The sequence below is a fragment of the Electrophorus electricus genome, chromosome 17 (assembly GCF_013358815.1).
Source record: "Electrophorus electricus isolate fEleEle1 chromosome 17, fEleEle1.pri, whole genome shotgun sequence".
NCBI classification, from domain to species: domain Eukaryota; kingdom Metazoa; phylum Chordata; class Actinopteri; order Gymnotiformes; family Gymnotidae; genus Electrophorus; species Electrophorus electricus.
In genome coordinates this window covers 9,834,903-9,854,525 of record NC_049551.1, presented here as the reverse complement: position 1 = coordinate 9,854,525, position 19,623 = coordinate 9,834,903, and the positions used below count along the sequence as shown (strand labels likewise).

General features: G+C 39.1%; 1 protein-coding gene across 1 annotated transcript in view; it reads right to left on the bottom strand.

The window, feature by feature from the left end:
- palm2akap2 (PALM2 and AKAP2 fusion) overlaps positions 1 to 19,623 on the bottom strand; it is a 73,651-nt gene that overhangs the window by 37,153 nt on the left and 16,875 nt on the right. Inside the window, 7 exon segments of the mRNA XM_027010345.2 lie at positions 3,110 to 3,814; positions 4,895 to 4,996; positions 5,575 to 5,596; positions 5,889 to 6,003; positions 14,816 to 14,892; positions 14,895 to 14,948; positions 16,793 to 16,873. Coding sequence (XP_026866146.2) covers positions 3,110 to 3,814; positions 4,895 to 4,996; positions 5,575 to 5,596; positions 5,889 to 6,003; positions 14,816 to 14,892; positions 14,895 to 14,948; positions 16,793 to 16,873 — 1,156 coding nt within the window.

The window sequence follows — 19,623 nt, the reverse complement described above, 5'->3', positions numbered from 1 at the left end:
TTTTGAATGTGTCTTCTTTGCTGTGATGAATATTGAACACAGCTGAAAGTCAATAAATTTTTTTAACTTCTGTTGATTTTTTCAGTAGAACCTAAAGTAATGCTCTACTTGTAGTTGTGATATTACAAACTTCTACAAATAAATGTGTTTTGGATTTTCTAACCTACAAGCTAAATGACATTTTAATAACATTTGGCATTGACTCTTCTCAAAGACAAAAAACTAGAAAAGACTGTTATAATAACTGTAAAAGACTGTAAAATGTCATTATACATAATATTGGGTATTACTGTAACTTGCCACACATGTATTTATACAGAATGTATAACAGCTGCATAACTGATTTTAACCACAAGTGACAAAATTCTATTGGAATTTAGGGACATTAGGGGAAAATATTAATTTGCTGATCAAGTTTTAGCGATATATTTCACTGTTTTTGGGAACAAATATTTATACAAGCAATAGCTAGACTGTGAACACAATAACATCTTCTAATACCTTACCTGAAATGTTTACCTTATTACCTGCTTTGTGCCATAAAGTAGATTTAAAAAAAAATCTCAACTGGGAATAAAGACAATTGCATGTGACTGCTGGATTCCCATAGATTCTTTTTTCTTATTGATAAAAAACCCTCCTATTTCAAACAGGAACAGTCAAGTTAGCTCACGAATCCTGCACCTAAGAGTTCCCATAGAAGTAGACCACATAAGGCGTCAACCTCACACTGTTTGCGGGCTCTTGAATAAGGGATGCATAATGAAATATGAAAGCATTGAAAAAAGTGATTTCCTTTAGTTGAGATAACCAATAAATTACTCATTAATAAGTTACTCATCAATAGGTGTAAGCAATGGCTGCCCTCCTGGCGTCCCTATTTCTGTATTTTCCCAGTTGTGTCTGTTTTCCTTTGGGTCTCTGCCTCTGTTCCTTGGCTTCGTTTTCGCCGCCCATTGTCTGCTCCTTCGTTCCGGTTCGTGTTTTGGTTCTCCCTGTCCCATGTTCACCTGAGTCTGTTTAGTGCATGATTGTTTTGCTTATTTGTACCCTGTGTTTGCCCTTCTACTTTGTTGGTTATTTTGGTAAGTTATGTTTGTTCTGTCGTGTTTCATATTGTGCTCGTTGGTTTGCCATTGTTTTTTGGTTTGTTTAGTTTGTGTAACATTTTGCCTCAGTGTCTTCTCCTTGTCCCTGTTATTTTGCCCTCAGTGATTGTGTTTTTCCTCTGTTCATAAACTGCCCCCTGCACATGCATTCTATCTCTCGCTTGTTTTGAGTGGAAACATTACAATAAGTTCCTTGTTTAAGAATCATTATCTTTGTGTGATATGACGAACTATGGCACTGATATTGTGTTTGTGTGTGTTCTCTTTCAGCAGAGGAGGGACAGGGATACAAGTGATTACAGACACAGCAAAGCTGTCAGCATTAGTGAATAAATTACAAATAAATAAGCTGTACCCCTGGAGTCTACACCAAGATGTCTGTATGGCATTCAGGTGTGCATTACAAATATAAATGCATATATACTGTATTAAAATCACTTCTGGACTTCAATAGCAATACATATTAGCAATCATTTGAGCAAAATCTTTCTATACTGTTTATGTATAGATGTATTGTGTCTACAACCAAAGTCACGTTTGTGATTCCTCACTTAATAACGAAATGTGAATACTGCTAGCATTAACGATGTTTAGTGTATGTTTATGAACTAATTCGCTGTAAAACACTACTAGTGCTGTTGAAAATGAAGGTATTGGTAAAGTGCTAGCCACTGTTACTTGAGAACCTTGTATTCAGATGATGCTTTGTATATCTGTTATCTGTAGAGAACCACGTTCTGTTCTTTATATGTATATCTAAGAACATTCAAGCTTGGGGACATTTTCAGTACTGGTGATGCTGATGATAGTCTTAAGTATTTGTAATTGTGCAACATACAATAGTTGCTAATGACACTTCTGATTATATAAAAGTACCATAAGGGTCCCATAACACTCAGCACCATGTTTCTCTGTAAAGTAGTAGCATGCTACACCATGGCTTTTTGCTGTACCAGTGGATTTAATAGTAATAAATGACAGTGCCTAGCACTTCAGTTCAAATCCAAATCTTTGTTAATCATTTTCCAGCAGAAAAACTTTATAAAGAAATCTGCCATAAATGGAGCAGAGCAATCAAATAGGATATGACTGGTGACTAAGGTTGCTATAAACCTTTTATAAAAGATACCATTGGTATAATAATTCATCATAACTTGCTTTTGGAGTCATTTTGTATTGATTAATTAAAATATTCAGTGATCGCTTTTTTTTTTTTTCTCTTCTTCTTGGAAGTACAGAGGTGTACACAGGCAAGATCTGCCCAATTTATAAGAGCTATTCATTTAGGTAGTCTAAATGAGAACAGTGGAGGATGAAAGACAAACCAAGCATATGATGGTGGCTGTGATGCTCCAGTAAGGCCACTGAACAATATCGGTACAGGCAACAGGCACAGGGCCATGTGTATCTATAGGTATCTATATCTTTCATATATAGATCAGATGCGTTTTCAACAATAAGCTAAATATATGTTTGCTACAGCATTATATAAAGCTCTCTAAAAGTATCAAATGTTGATTATTTTGGGATGCCCAGGATTAAGACTATCTTTTATATAACTTTTATTTTCATAGATATTCTGTACAATTACCTGGGTTAGTACTTTCTTTCTCTGTTCACTATGCTCCTTCATCATATAATATTGTGGATTACCCTCATATTGTAAATGATTTACCCCAAACATTTTGGACATATGCTATGCTATGGACCTCTCTTCCTCGACCAATGCTTCTTTGACATCCTACTGTGGGTTCCATCCCAGACAATAAGAGAGACAGCTATTCTGTGAAAAGTAGGTCACAGAAGACAGAGACGTATGCTTTTCTTGCATCACAGATGTGGAAGTGCTGTTAGTAAGAAGGTGAGGATTTTTTGTTGTTGTTGTTGTTGTTTTGGAAGAGAGGCAGAGCCTTGGTGAATGGGCTCCAGGAAAGAAAGGTTAAGAGGGGAGAAAGGTCACATGACAGTACAGCAGTGGCAGCGTTTTTTCTTTTCAGTACCTGCAGGCAGGGTCTCCTTGGCTGAGCTTTCATCCTTGCCCTCAGAGGACAGTTCAGTGGCTTCAGACAGAGGCCGGCCAGAGACCAGGTCGGCAGCATTGCCATCCACCGTTGAGATGTCCGTGACGGTCTTCTCACGTAGGGACTTCTCGTCATCCTCGTCAATGAGCACAATCTCGGCCTTGATCGTGCCGTCAAAGCCCAGCAACTTCTTGGTATCCTCCTCATTCTCCACACTGTGGTAGCCCATGAAAATCATGGTGACGGGCTTATCAACTGTGGCTGCAGGCATCTCCCTCACCTCCCCTTCGTAGTTTTGTGGGGCGTGGCCAGGGTGTGGAGCAATGCCCTGCTCCCTTCTTGCTGCTGTCAGCCCCACCTCCCTGTACACTGCCTCCTCCCTGACTCTGTCTGCAGCCTCAGGCCTGACTGGCCCCTTGATTACTTGGGTGCCATCGGGCCATGGGTGGGTGTGGCCCATGCGCTGCATAAGCTCCTCCACCTCGTCGGAGCTCCATGAGTGCACACCGTTCTCCACCATGGTGGAGCTGCCTGATCGCACCTCGTAGACTATCTTGTGCCCATCATCGTAGACCTTAATGCCCTGCTGGTGGGCGTCCTCAGGGTTAACAGGCAAGGCAGATAGGATCTTGGTGTCACCTGTCTTCTGGTCCTTTTCAACACTGATCTTCATGGCGTATACCGCTTCAGAGATTGGGGAGAGTGCAAAGGGGTGTGTGTTAATGTCCACGTAGTGTGCTTTGTCATGCATTAGAGCAGTGTGGAAAGCTGTCAATTCATGAATACTTATTAGTGACCATATTTTCAATGCAGCATACTCCACGTTGTGTACATTTTCCAAAGAAAATTAGTTACAGTAAGTCACAAAAATAAATTGAACCTACCATCCTTTACAGCTGAAATGCCAGCCAACCAGATCAGTTAAAAGCTATTCCTTGCTCATCACACCTATCTACTCTCAATTCCTGCACTACTGTTAATTTTACTGAAATACTGCAAACCTCAAGCAAGACAGCAAGTTAATATACTGATGTAAATGTAAGATTAATAGAAAGAGTCAAATACAAACAATGGAAAGCAAGATATAAGCACACAAACCCCTGCTTGTCATGCCCATTATGATTATGCAAATGATTCATGTATTTGTAATAAGACTTAAATACTGGGTGAATTTTTTATCAAGCAGTATCTTATAATCTACATATATAGTTAGTTCCCCACATATTCTAATGAATATGTTTGTTGTCACTAGTCCACTTCCTCCTTTTTATTTCTTGCTGATGACAACTGCTTGGATGCTAAGGTGCTCTTTTCTAAAAATATGTTCACTTAGATACTTGGTTTTAAAAATAAGTGAAAAATCTAATCTTTTTTTTCTTTTTTTTACTGAATTGGAAGGTTGTTTAAAGGTCTTAAATGAGGGATTCTTCAAAGTGAGGTAGAAGGTAAAAACACTTTTATGGAAAGTTATCATAAAAAACAAAAGTCAGAACATATGGTTCCCTTAGCAGCACATTTGGCTAGAGGTTTGGTGACACTCCAGACCACCTATGTCTAAGACTGTTCCTGGACAAATGTTCACTCTGCATCAAAGAAGCAGCTTTAAGTCTTTACTTTAACCTGAAGGTTTGTTTTTTGAACATGTACCTCTGTCTCTTCTGTCTTTCTGACTCACCGCACCTCCATCTGTAATCTTTATGATCATGCCCTGATTCTGAAGCCAGTACCACCCCTGCCCTGCCCACAACTCCTGCAAGCACCTACCAGGTTTACTTGGGAGCTGGTGATCTCTAGAAGCTGTGGCTAGAGTTTGAGAGTTCAGCTCTGGGAGGTTGGGGATCTGAGAACAGATGTAGTTCACTGAATCTGTTGAGCAGAAGAGGATATTAAACTGGATTCCTGTTGTCTGAACCCCCCCCCCCCCCCCCCGCACATGGATTGTCCTTCAAATCAGCTCGTTGCTTAGATAGCAAAAACAGGGAGAGCATATTAAGGCAAAACAATTGTGATACTGTGCTGGAGGGATTACCCATGAATAGGTGGATCACTGTAAACAAAATGCATAATCATTGCCTTGTCTGTGGAATTCAATGGTCTAGCTGAGGCAGGAGGTAAACTGGTCAGGGGGCTGATGTAAATGATATGGACACCATTGCCTCAGATATAGGCATAGGGGCAGGGAATGCATGTGCTGGTACCTGGTAGATATTTTAGCTGCTTCACATAGCCATATACAATATATCATGAGTTTGACAAGTTTAACAAACAAGTTGTTGAACTTGGAAGAGTATTTAATCTTTTTCTGCAAAGATAAGATGGGATATTTGGAGCACTTTTTGGAATTTAAAGCACTTTTTGTAGCACTTTTTGGAATTTACTAGCTAAATATTAAGACAAAGATATGTTATTAATAGTTTGTCATGCCTAGACCACTGGACCCATACCTCTATCCTGGTTCTGCAGACTCTGCAAACAGAAAAAAGAAAGACACCCCATTACAAAATCAGACTGAGGAAGGCATGTTCAAACTTTGTGGTTTGAAACTTTGATTGTGATATGGATTAAAATGGAAAAAACCCTTCTGTTCCCTCCCAAGCTAAATAAAGCCTGGCACATTTTCTCAACATTTAGTTTTACATACTTCGCCTCTCTGTTCCTCATACCCTGTAGCAAGCTGCAGCTAGAAGACTACGTGTGTATATGTGTGTGGGAACCTCTGCAAGCTTTCATTGTAAGAGGAATAGTTAGTACATCTTACTTTCTGTAGATCTTCAATAGAGTGCTCTGTTTCACGTAGTCTTTCTCTCAGCACTTGCTCTTTAGCTGATATTTGTGATTCTTCATTCTCCAACAGACCAATCTCTGATTCCAATCTGCAGAAATCACAAAAACAATATTCCACCTGTTACAACCATCCCTGATACAACAGACACCCAATCACCAAATCACAGACATACTATCACCCTACACATTGTATCATCTAAAAAACATTGGAGTATATCAAAGTAATTTCAGTTAATACCCTGTTATATTATTTTTCTCATGGAGCAATTTAACGGGTGTAGGCAACAATTGGCATCTAGCTGAAGTTTAATTATATTAAGTCATCTGTATGATTTTATTACAGTAAAATGGCTATGATTGCAAACTGCAAACTTTGCCCATTAATGAGTGACTCTAAGCAGTCTAGATTAAAACATAAATTCCAGAAAAAACCTCATCCAAATTTCTGCTCAACTACAGGTCTCTGTTTTATTAGAATGATATGCAGAGTCAGCTAAACTGGGAAAGATGATACTTGCATTACGTAAACCGCTGCATTTATCTGTGGCAGTATGTCCCAGTGTATGTCAGTCACCCACAGGCAATTTTCAATCCCAACGCTCTACATGAGAGTGGAAGGGCCCAGTCATGAGCAAGCAGTAAAACATTAATGTACCAGGGTGAATATTTATGAGGGGGGTTGTGTTGGTCAGACATTTTTCTGTATTTTAATAAATGCACCGATATTGCCAGATGAGGTTGTGGACCCCCACATTAATAGTTGAAGCAGATTGATAGATATAGACTTCAGATTGCTCCTAGTAATTCCTCAGTAGGAGCTGAAAATGAAAGCCATACATGATCTTTGAACAGCGATCCTGCTAACTAGACAAGGCTGGGATCAGGCATCTAAATCTCTGGGTTTAAAATCACAGTTTTAAAGTAGATAATCATGTTTTTCTTTAAGGAGTATTATTTGCAGAATTACATGTCTTGTAGCTCACTTAAACTTGTGTTATGGCAGAGTGCACCAGGCTAGAAGAGTTGCTGCATGTAATGGATTATACTGAACAAAATTACAATTGTGCTCACTCTGTCTTTGGGCATGCATGCTACTTTAATACATTGGTTGGAACAGTATATGGAAGCATATATCTGTAAGCAAATAATTAATAATCAAAGGTAAAAATATCAGCAATATCAACTTCTCATTACTGTTCTCGTTACTGTTATAATAGTTCAGACGATTTTTTTTCAGTGAAGCATGCTACAGCTACAAAGCATGCAACCATGTGGCTAAATGAGTTGGTATATTGCATGAAAGGTCACCTAGACAGTCAGAGAGTGCAAACATGAATGAGATCCATCTGCTTTAAAGCACACACGCACGCCTAAATTCTTCCCTTGTCCCAGAGGGCCTGCATCTCACTCATACTGAATGCTGGCAGCCAATGAGGAAGCCAGAAGCTGAGGAACCCATTCTGCCTCCACCCAAAATGAATTTCCTGCTATTGTTTTCACCACAATAACAAAGGCCACAGAGCCTTCCCACGATTTCTAACAGTCCACATTCAAAATGGGCATCCACTGTCTAAACATGCCGAGAAGATATATTATAATGAATGCTTTGAGATGTAACATTGTCTGAGATACTTGACTTTGATCAGGCTCATATATAACCTGAGTTCTTAAGACCATTATACCACAAACCTCTATGAACTCTATGTCCTGGCTGACAACAGGAGAGAGCGTGATGTCACAATAACCAGGCATGTGATGAGAACACACTTTTCTCTAGGAGCTTCTGGCTGTTCATTGCCATTCAAGGAGACTATGGCCCTTGCACATATAGCAATTGGAATCAAGCACTTGGAATGCCTTTATGGCTTTATGTTTCTTTCAGACTGTAGTACACACTCACTGAAACCTAAAAGGACAACACCATTCAGGTTTCTCATTAGCCAGCTGCAACCACAATCTCTGTTATTAACAAACATACAACATTACAAACCATGTTAAGGCTCCAGTGTGCCCCTTTACGTCATTGGCTGTTGGTTATGACATTCTACATTAAAATCACACCAAAATATTTTGCTCTAAAGTTTGGTAACTTAATTCAAAAATGTCTACTACTCTAATTCCAGTGAATTATCATTATCATTATTATCATTCACAGGACAGTCCTTGCTATCCTTTGTGATTGTGAGTGGACTGCATTTTTTAAAGCTCAATAATGGCTTTGGCTAGACAGGCTATGAAGGAAATGTTTCACCCTTGCAGTCAATTCTTTCTCCAGCTGAGGATACACATACATACATACATACATACATACATGTGCAAAAGATATATATATATATATATATATATATATATATATATATATATATATATATATATATATATATATATATATATATATATATATATATATATATCTTGCATAGTTAACCCTTGTATACTTATTTCATAGATAAAAAAAAGTTCATTATTTATTAATTGATACAAACTTTACATAAAACCCATACATAAAAAGTCTATAAAAAGTCTATAAGGATAGGTATAAAATAGAAGCCCAAGAGAATTCATCTGCTTATGCGGAAGTAAAACCTGAAAGAAAAGCTTTTGGAAAAGTGTGCACATTAACAATTTCCAGCATTTTAGGAACAATAGCTCTTTTTAGCCTCCTAGTGGTGAATTTATGCCAGTGCAACAGCATTACTAGTACTTAACAGGTAGAAAGCAGGAAAGAAAAATTACAATTCAAATCAAATCAAAGTTTATTTGTCACGTACAAAGTCATACACATACACTGGCAGTGAAATGCCTTGCAAGGACGTCTCTGTTGTAGGAGATGCGCATCGTAGTGCAGAGAAACGAGTTTTAAAAGAAGGAGAGAAGGCGAAAATTGCGAAAAGAGCGAAAAAAGTGCAGTGCGGTCGGAGCAGTTGTGACGGCAGCCGACCTCACCAGCGCCATCTTATGTGACTTGTGTGACCACACATACCTTCAGCATCATATGAACCATAGTTCATACACTCTACAATCGCACTCTACAATCGCACTAGTATAAAAACTACTGCTTGTGAGATTCTAAGGTTGTTGTCATAAGTGTGTGTGTGTGTTTTTTTTTTTTTTTTTTTTTTTTTTTTTTTTTTTTTACAATATAACTTCATAACAGTATTGCCACCGATATGATAACAAATTTTGCTAGAGTTTCTTGCACCATCTGCTCTTAGCCCTGAGACAGTAGAACCAAAGCCAAAAACTTAGCTGTTCAAAGTTCAAGTTCAAAAGGTTTTAATGCCATTTCAGCTATATACAAGTACACAGCAAAAACGAAACAATGTTCCTCCAGGACCATGGTGCAACACAAAATAAGTGCAACAGACAACACACTACACGAGTGCAACAATACAATGCAGTGCAATAATACCATAATAACAACAATAATGCTGTATCGCTTACTCAAGACTTACAGAAAATAAGTCAAACAGTAAGCTGCATATCTCCCTCCCTGGCTGTAAGTGGGGCACAGCGCTGTGTGCTGGAGAATGTGCGCACTGTGCAGGGCTCAGGCAGTGGGCTGGATAGTGCAACTGCAGCAGTTTCTGCCACTACAGCCTGCTCCCTGTACAGCCTAATCAAGACCTGGCAGCCAAATGGGCTTTATGTATTAGGCTCCCAAATCCTGCATTGCATATTTTGTCCAGTAGGGGGTTATTGGAAAAAAAAAGCACACACTGCCTATGCTCCGGAAGACAGAGGGGTCCTCTGAGGGTGTAACTGAGAGACTCAATTTGTTCCATATGGTCCCTGACACTGCATGACAAGCTCACATCCTCCGATGGGTGTTGCTGGATCCCACATGACTCTTGGAACCTTTGATCAGATTGGCTTTGTTTTTCCACAGTGCAATGTGAGGGCAATAGTCTGTCTTCTGCTGGACTCATATGGCTGTAAGGATGAATGACCTCATGGAGTCACCATACCCACTCCTGGCTTCCTACTCAGCTTCTCCCTCTTCCTGTCTGCCTGTGGCATTAACTCCATCTGGCTCTGGTTAGCAGGAACTGGTGCTGGGAATGGCCTCCTCCACATTATGTCATCATCTGGAGCCTCACGGATAGAGAGAGAGAGTATCTTAGGTCCCTATATATGTGTCCCCTACTCCAGCTCCAGGCAAAAAATGTGGTGATCATCAGCTGCATCGCTAACAGAGCAATAACCACAGGGACATGAGCGACAGAAGCAGCCTCCAAAGGGGGAAGTTCATTTGCCACTCCTCTCATCCCAAGACCAGATTGAAATGGCTCCAGGGAGAGTTTACAGAAGTTTCACTGACCAGAAAGGCCGAAGTAATCATAGGGAGAAAGTCTCAAATAATCCTGCATGATACACAGGAAAGGAAAATCCTCCTTAAGACCATTTGAAGAGGCCATTTGAAACATATGACTGGATAAGATTAAAGGCCTAATAGCCCCCCAAAATAAACTATTCAAAGCCAAGTGTGTCAGTAAAATTATGGTTGTGGTATAAGTCACAAAAGACCAAATCTGGATCTTAAATTTTTCATGTTATCAACCAGAAGTGATAAAGCTCTTTAACATAAAAAGAATTCAAAACAAAAACAAGTGTTTTTGCACATTCATTTTGTTAAAGCAAAATAACAGTAATATTTATCTTCAACCAAGGGCCTGCATGAAACACCAAGACACAATATTTGACCTAAAAGCACAAGGTGAAACTGCATGTACATAAATAACTGAAGCTATTTTCCTAATCATGTAATATAAGGTTCACTATAAAAGGATTTTTTCAGAAGTTTATTCTTTCCCTCTTACTTCAACAGCACAGGTGCCACATTTTTCCATATTAGGAACTCCTGTCACAAAGCAATATACACAGAAATTGTGTCTTAAAGAGAAACAGCAAAGTGTCTGCATTTCTAAGGTTTCCCAACACTGCCTTTTCCAGACAGCTAACAATGTTTTTCACCTTTATTATTTTTCATCCAAAAAATGAACACACATTTTTAACAGTAACAGGTTTTGGACAGTCCTCATTTCTCAGATAAAATGATTCACAATGGCATAATGTTTTCTCAGTCCTATTCATCATCACAGCTCCATCTGTCTGAATAGTGATTTAATGCATGGGTTGAGAATTAAATTGGATTGTAAGCAGCTTCGCTTGTGCCTGAATAAGCCGATTCACGGGTGGCAGTCCTTTGCACATCCACTGCACATGTAAGGTGATGACTTCAGATGGGCAATCGTTGTTGTAGCTTTCCTCCTCCGTGTTTTGTCCAACTGTGCTTGCATTCATTTTGTCTTGGTAGTGGTGATACCTGTGCCCACAGCTTGTACTGCGATCAATAGCTAGATCTTCCCACGCAGCCACATGGCTGTCAGTGGCTTGCAGACGTCATTGTATCGCAAAACTGAGCGTCCAGTGGGCCTGATTAGGCCTTGATGGTCAAACTGCTGCATATACCTGTTTAGTTAAAGGCCATGGCTGAAAATGTTACAGCACTGAAAAGAACTGCAATGGCACTACAGTGGAATTTGATGCTATTGCAGTATCTTTATCTTTGACTCTGAATAAACTGGGCCACAGGAGATGCAGTATAAACATCAAACATTTTGTTTACTACCCTTAGCCTGAATACATTTTGCTTTGCAATTACTTGGCTTCCTTTACTTATTGAACTATGGCAACGTATTTACATTTTCATTTTCCGTGACTTTCTTCTCTTCTGTTTTCATAAATACTGTGGCCATTTTAAGAGTGGGCTCATGCCATTCCATCTGAAGTTCACCTTGTACAGCAGGTAGAGCATGGTACTAGGAACACCAGGGTCATGGAACCAATTCCTATAGAGCACACATGGAGTCATACTGATAAATACACAAATCCCACTGGATAAGAGTATCTGCCAAATGCTGTAAATGTTCCACCTCTGGGTTTTTATTGGCTGTGAAATGCATCTTCTTGTGCTCTCTTTTATTTTGAAGCAGGGGTTCGGCACCGTGGCCCGTCTCTCCTCATGTCACAGACAGGTTTCTGTTCCTTCCTCCCCTCCTGTGGAGAGCAGAGGACACTGCTCAGCCTTCTGTCCACTCATCCAGGAAGAGCTACTGCCAGGCCACAAGCACAGGTAATACTTTAGCATTCAGAGTGGCAGCTCGGCCTGACAGATGAAAATACCAGCTTCGCCAAGAGAGCAGAATGAAGAGCCCATGAACAGTGGCTTTTTAAAATGTGACCATCATGTGAGAGTACTTGCATGATTTGATGATCCAAAATAGCAGGAAGGACAAAAGATATTATGCTGAAAGATTTAGAATGGCTCAGTGTATTATTGAGAGCATTTAATGTATTAGAACGAATATTTAATTCCTTATAATTAATTTCTAATTAGAAGTGTTAGTTAATAGGTTTCACTGCCACTGTGGCCATTATGGTAGTATGATTGTTAAATACCTAGTGATCTTCTGTTCCAGTAAGGTGCATATGAAACCCAGCAAGTGCTGAGTTTGGATATGACCTAATATTGCTAGAGTTCACCCTGGTAAATAAGAGAATGGAGATGGCACAGATGTTTTCACAAGATACACCCCAAGATGAGAAGAAAACCCTTCCAGAAATGAAAATAACCTCAGCTCCAAATCAGACCTGTAACATGCTTCCAACAAATTGCATAACTGAATAGTAAATTAGCCAGTGGTGAGGTCATGCTGTATCATAACCCCTTCAAAGTTTTAACACCAATCATGACACACACAACACCAATTTCCATTTCACCCATGGTGCAATTGTTACCATCTACGCTTACTTCCCCATCATCATCAAGGTTGGAGGTTACTTTAAAAATGTACTGTCACAGATTACTGATACCCTATTAAAAATGAATTTGTAACCTAATCCAAAAGATTATGATATTAAAATACAGTAATCTAATTACTTTTACTTTTTAACACATTAGGTTTCAGGACACTGGTCCTCTACAGTGATAGCCACTATGGCCACTAATGAGCTTCCACAAGCTCCCATATGCAGACTCATGAACAACTTAAAAATGTTGTCCATATGAACAACATGTCCCTTCCTCAGTGGTCCAGCATTGCTGATAAGTCCCTTTGCTGCAGAATACCCAATTCCTATACTCTTGTTAAATTGGAAGGCTCCACCATTATAAATATCCCAGATAGATAGACTCTTTTGGCATCAGTTAAAACAGTATTCTTCATGCTGAAATTGTAGCACTTTGTTGGAATATTGCACAGAACTCAGTTGAGAAGGGTTGTATTTAGAAAAACTGGATCGGAATCCAGGTTCTTCACTCCTGCTGCATTGTAACTAGAATGTAAGCAGGAGTTTATCATCTGATAACAAAGCTTGTAAACAAAAATGTTAACATTGAAAAATCCAGTCTTCACAATAAACAAAGATATCTGTACTTAATGAATGTAAAGAAATGCATACAGCAGCTTAAACCACACTACAAAGCTCTCAGGAATGGATGTCTGTTTTCAATCACAAACTATAAGGGAATGAAGTAAACGACTCAAAATATATCCTGGGTAATAACACCACATATGGAACATATTTAAACATTCAAAAAATGCAGTGAACATTTGATGCGGATGCTGATATAATACATAAGACGAAAGAAAAAAGAAGCAATCTTTGTTAAAAATGTACTGTGATCCTGCTAGTCATCACATTTTTAAAAAGCACAAGTAATCTAGTTATTGCTTTTTGTAATGAAATACAGTTACCTTTTTTTCTATCCTGATTATATAATGCCTTAACATGTATTCTGTTACTGCCGAACCATGACTGTTGTACACAACAATTACAAAATCACATTAGGTTGTCAAGATGGAAGACAATAAAACTGCCTGTTTGTGTTCTGCAACATCAAGAAGTGTCCACCACCTTACCATCCAGCACTGGATGGATGTGGTTATGCAAAATATTACCTGAAACAACACACCAAATAAACTTCACTTCAGAGGAAGATGCCTTTTACCCACTTGAGCCAACTTGGGTTTTATAGCCCTCCAAAGCTAAGATTATTTTAGAGCATTCAGAACCTCAGGATCTCCCCAAAATGAAAACACCCTGCCCTAATTAGGGCAATTTGTCTTCTGAGAAAGATAAAACATGTACAGACTTCTAACTCCCAAACACCAGTTACTGCCACTATTCATAGTGTCATTATATCACTCCTATTTTAGACAGTAATGTGTTTGCTAAGCAGTCATACTTGCTATGCAGTCATACTGAATTTATTTTGTCTCATGGAGTCAGTCCTGCCAATAGAAAAACTAATAAAAAGCCATTGTCAGTGTTTTTGAGTATTCTGATTGATATAAAAAGTACATAATTTGGCAGGAGACAGCATTATTTATAGCCTCCAAGGAGAAGGGTATTAAACCAAACTTAATGCTCCTTTCTTAGTTATTTCTATTGTTTCTTTTCAAGGATAGAGGAGCAAGAAAAAAATTAAAAAGAAAAAAATGTTTTCCACTGCACTGAAGAACATTCCATGGAAGGAGTCCTACAATCACATCTGGGGCAACGCAATGTACCATCTACCAGAAGAAGTGGGAAGCAACTGTTCTTTGAAGTGCTTTTAATTAAAAAAGGGGTTGTGATACTAGTTCTGAGTAGAGATAATGTTGAAACTTGTATGTTTAGAATCTCATATTCCTAAATGGACATTATTGGAGGAAATGAAATATTTAGCCCCAAAAAGTCACTCCTTTAGCTTGGGAACTTTATAGCTTCTTGCATGTGAAGAAGATGCATAATGCAGCAACTGAAGACTCCAAAAGTAAAAGAAGCTTCAGCAAATGGTTGACAAGGCAAAACTGCAGAGAGCAGAAGTGAGTGCATGTACAAATGAACTGCTACCTGTGAATGGAGTCTTCTAGTTTCTTTACATGTAACTCATCCTGCTCAACCTGTTTCCTGCGCACCTTCATGTTCCTCGTGAGGGCCCTGTCGGAGTCCCTTGAAGAAGCCATCTCTCCCTCATGGCTTTGGACTAGTTTGGACCCAGAAAACAAACAAACCAAAAATGCATTGAGTTGACATTAGATCACATTTTGCATTTTTGCAACATATGGTCACCATTTGCTCTTTCAAGCAAAACTAATGCTAAGTTCATACTCAGATGCTTCAGTTTCACATTGCTCTGACCTACAGACTCTAGTAGCCACTCTGCTATTCTCTGACCCTGTTGCACATCACTTCATCTTTAATATCACATGCACAGCCTCGGTATGTGAATCATAGATGCGAAAAACATCCAAAGGCAGATAATGCCATAGCATGCATGTTCTTCAGTGAAGCTGTTCTGTGCAGGGCTGGGGGTCAGTCCCAAGTACAACAGGGATGCTCCTGCTCCATTTTGCAAACTGTCAAAAGCATGTGGCTACATGCTGTGTGTGTGTAACGAGTGCAACGGCTGGAATTACAGGGCTGTCCGCTTTTTCACTATTGTGAAGACAATATTCTTACTAGAAGACACTGGTGGAGTACTAGACTCATAAAGGACCCCTAAAATGACTAAATGTTGCATAATGTAGCAAAGCAATTTAGTTTGGGTGCTTCTTGTGTCACAATTTCTTCTGGTACATTAGATTGCAAGTGATCATGTAAACACTCCACATTACATAATTCCACATTATGTGCTAAAGGGATGCTTAGTACACACAGCTTCAAAGATACAGACAGATTAGTAGATCCTAGAACCAATAGTCAATATCCAGAAGAAATTTGAAAAGTACTATGCTTGTAACCAATAGACCTCATATCACATCTTTGATGTAAATTAAATTGCTAAAAAGTCCTGTGGCAACTACGAGTAGTCCAAATAAATATATATCAAATAAAATATATGTAAGTGTTTAAAATAACCATGCAGCTTCAGCAAAAGGAAATGAGTGCACTAAAGACTATGCTTTCCAGTGACCGCAACAATTCTCAATTGGGTTCTGCCTTCATTTGGAGACCCTTTTCCAGTGAGAACATGGTTCAGGCTCTAACACCCACGGATAAATAAACATTCCACTTCCTGGATCGACTCCTCTTCCCAGCCTAAATTAGTTTCTCATTCACTCTACACTTCCTTTATAAAATACCCAAACAATCCTGTAAATATTCTGTGCCATTTATGTGTTTCCAGTCCTGCCTGTAATCTTCCACCATGCCATGGTATGAGGAGCAAGCTAGATGTTAAACGATTGCTAATAGAGTATTTATTCTGTGTCTTACCTCAATGTGCTCATGTAATATGTCTGCCTTTTCCATCTAAAGTTGTCTTTTCTTAAGAGGATTTGAGAACAACAACTATTTTGAGAACCACTTTAAACTTGGCCACATTTGTTTTTGTAAAATGTAACTAGCATAAAATGTGAGCAATTATGATACAGACCTATTCTGTCTAAATGAGGCAAATCCTCATCTATCTGATAAGATACTAAACATTCCTGAAACGCAGAGATGTTTGTAAATTGTTGCATATCGGTTGGCATTTCTCCTCATACAGACTACCATTCATGGGAAATTTGCTGAAATTTTACTAAATTACTTTAACTGAAGTGACAGTAAACCAAAACTGCTATAGTATTATAAATGTTTCACAGTTTAAAATGTAAACACTAAAAAGTTCCTTGACACAGCAAGAAGATTTTCCTTGGAATACCTGTAGAAGTTTGCATGTGAGTAATTTTTTGCACACAAATGAATTTTAGTCTACGTCACAAAATGAAATAGAAAAAAACCCCCCAGCTCTTTGTCAGGTTGCTCCAAATCCTAAACTGGACTGTTTTGGTGTACCAAAGCTGTAAGAGAGACTGTTAAAGAGTACCAGAGGGTATTTCTTACTTTGAGATGCTGAAGTTGCAGAACAAGGTCATCCAACTGTCTTCTCTTATCTTCAATCTCTGCTTGCCTTTTACGCTTCTCCTGAAAAAGATTAAATGAGTAATTAGACTGATTATGGTTATGGCTATATTCAACTGTTTACAGGTTCTGCCATCTATCTTGTACAGGACACTGTTCTCCTGATATAGATGCCTTGATACTTGCCCTTGTTTATAATGAGAGAAGATTTTTTGTTCTGGAAACTCAGGACTCCAAGATCAAATGATCCAGAGTCCTTATATGATGATGTAGTGTTGCACTACTGTAGGTTAAATCAGAGCTAAAGTAAATGATCTTGCATTTCAGTGATCTTAGGCGTAGTTTGGGGGGGGGGGGGGATGTTTCCCTTTCAAAGTTTCGAGGGGGTATTATTATTTTTAAATCATGGTATTTTTAAACAGTTATGGTTTGGAAGGCAGAATTCCTGGTTCGCGTGCCAGTTCGTGGGGGGAGCCCCTTCCCTAATCACGAACAGCTCCTGCTGATTCAGGAAAGAGCACCCGCAGTATAACCGTTCAGCTCTCGCCAGCAAGGTAGAGAAGACGCTAGTCTCCCAGGAGCGAGAGCTGTAAGACAGACCTTTAAAGAGTCTCCCAGAAAAAAGGAAGCGTCTAGAACCGCTGTTAAGCTATCCACGCTTTAAATGGCGATTCACGGTCAAGTCATCCGCGCTTTAAATTCTAATTGGACTATATGCGCAATTTTACGGTAGATCGCTGCTCACCGCAATCTAACGCTAACTAAGCAAAGAGAAACGGAGACTTGGGTATTTTTGAAGAGGTTTGATCAAGACACGCACTTTTACTATATTTAAAAGTACAAAATAGAATTTACTTGATTGAACTAGTTTACTTGCATCATTGGGTAAAACACGATTGGTACTATATTTAAACATCATGAGCATTGTGCAAATGCTTTTTCTAAGAATTGTATTATAGAGCTTGATTGCCAGCTAAAACAGTGGTTATCACTAGTGTTGCAAATGTGCAGGGCATGGGGTTACCCCAGGGATTGAAAGATTCCACTGCCCACTGAGTGGTGGCCCTTGGCCATCAGCAGATCAAATTTAAAAAGATTCTATAGTTATGGCCAAAAGTTGAGACAGACAAAATGTGGTTTTCACAAGGTTTACTGCCTCAGGCTTTTTGCTTTTTAAAGATGCTTTTGTCAGATGTTTATGGCATTGTGAAGTATAATTATAAGCATGTAAGTTTTTTTTAAACTTTTTAATTGAAAAAATTGACATTCAGTTTAAGCAAAGACTTAATATTTACAGTGTGACCCTTCTTTTTTTTTTGTTATTATGGGGTATTGAGTGCAGAATGATGGGGGAAAAAACTTTATTTTAGCACAAGGCTGCAACAACAAACAAAATGTAAAAAGTCACACTCACACACTTTGGTTTTCACAAGGTTTACTACCTCAGTTTTTTAGATCCTTTTGGCAGATGTTTATATGGTATAGTGAAGTACAATTATAAGCATTTCATAACTTTTTATTGACAAATACATCCAGTTTAAGCAAAGACTTAATATTTCCAATGTTGACTATTTTAAGACCTCTGCAATTTGCCTTGGCATGCTGGGCATCATCTTCTGGGCAAAATCTTGGCTGATGGCAACCCATTGTTGCCTAATCAGTGCTTGGAGTTGATCAGTTTCTGTGTTTGTCCGCCCTCTTTGAGGATTGACCACAAGTTCCCAGATCTCAATCCCATTGAGGAGCTTCATGGCCATGGACCCAAAATTTCAATGTTTTATTCACCAAGCCACTTGGTTATCACCTTGCCTTGTGACATGGTGCTCTGTCATGATGGAAAAAGCATCGTTCATCACCAAATTGCTCCTGGATCATTGGGAGAAGTTGCTCTTGGAGGATGTTTTGATACCATTCCTTATTCATGGCAGTGTTCTTAGGCAAAATTGAGAGCAAATCCATTCCCTGGGATGAGAAGCAACCCCACACATGAATGGTCTTAGGATGCATCATTGGTATGACACAGGAATCATGGTAGTGCCCACCTTTCTTCTCCAGATGTCCAAAGAGTCTGAAGGGGCCTTCATCAAAGAAAATACTTTACCCCCAGTCCCTCTGCAGTCCAATCCACATACTTCCTTCAGAATGTCAGGTCTGTCCTTGATGTTTTTCTTGGAGAGAGGTGTCTTCGTTGCTGCCCTTCTTGACACCAAGCCATCCTCCAAAAGCCTTTACCTCACTGTGCATGCAGATCCACTCACACCTGCCTTCTGCCATTCCTGAGCAAGCTCTGTACAGGTGGTGACCTGATCCCATATCTTGCTTGACATTCTTGGGGTCCCTGAAGCCTTCTTCACTGCAATTGAACCACCTCTTCCTTGAAGCTCTTGATTTGAGAAAAATGGTTGATTTAGGTACTTTTACAAGCAGTAATGTCCCTGCTAATGAAATCCTTCTGATGCGATGCAATGATGACTGCATATGTCTCCTTTGAGGTAACTCTGGTTAACAGAAGAAAACTTCAAGCACCATCACTCTTTTAAAGCAACCAGTTCTGTTCTTCTAATCAGCATGACAGAGTGATATCAGCTGCATTGTCCTTGTTAACACTTTCTCCTGAGGTAACAAGAAGATCACTAAAATTATGTTTGCAGGCCATTTTCTGGAAGGGTTGAAATGCAATGGCTGGAATGCAGTCATTTTTGTGATTAAGTTAATTTTTATAGCAAGGAATGACTTTGCAATTAATTGCAATTCGTCTGATCATGCTTCACATTCTAGAGTTAATGCAAATTGGCACCATAAAAACTGAAGCA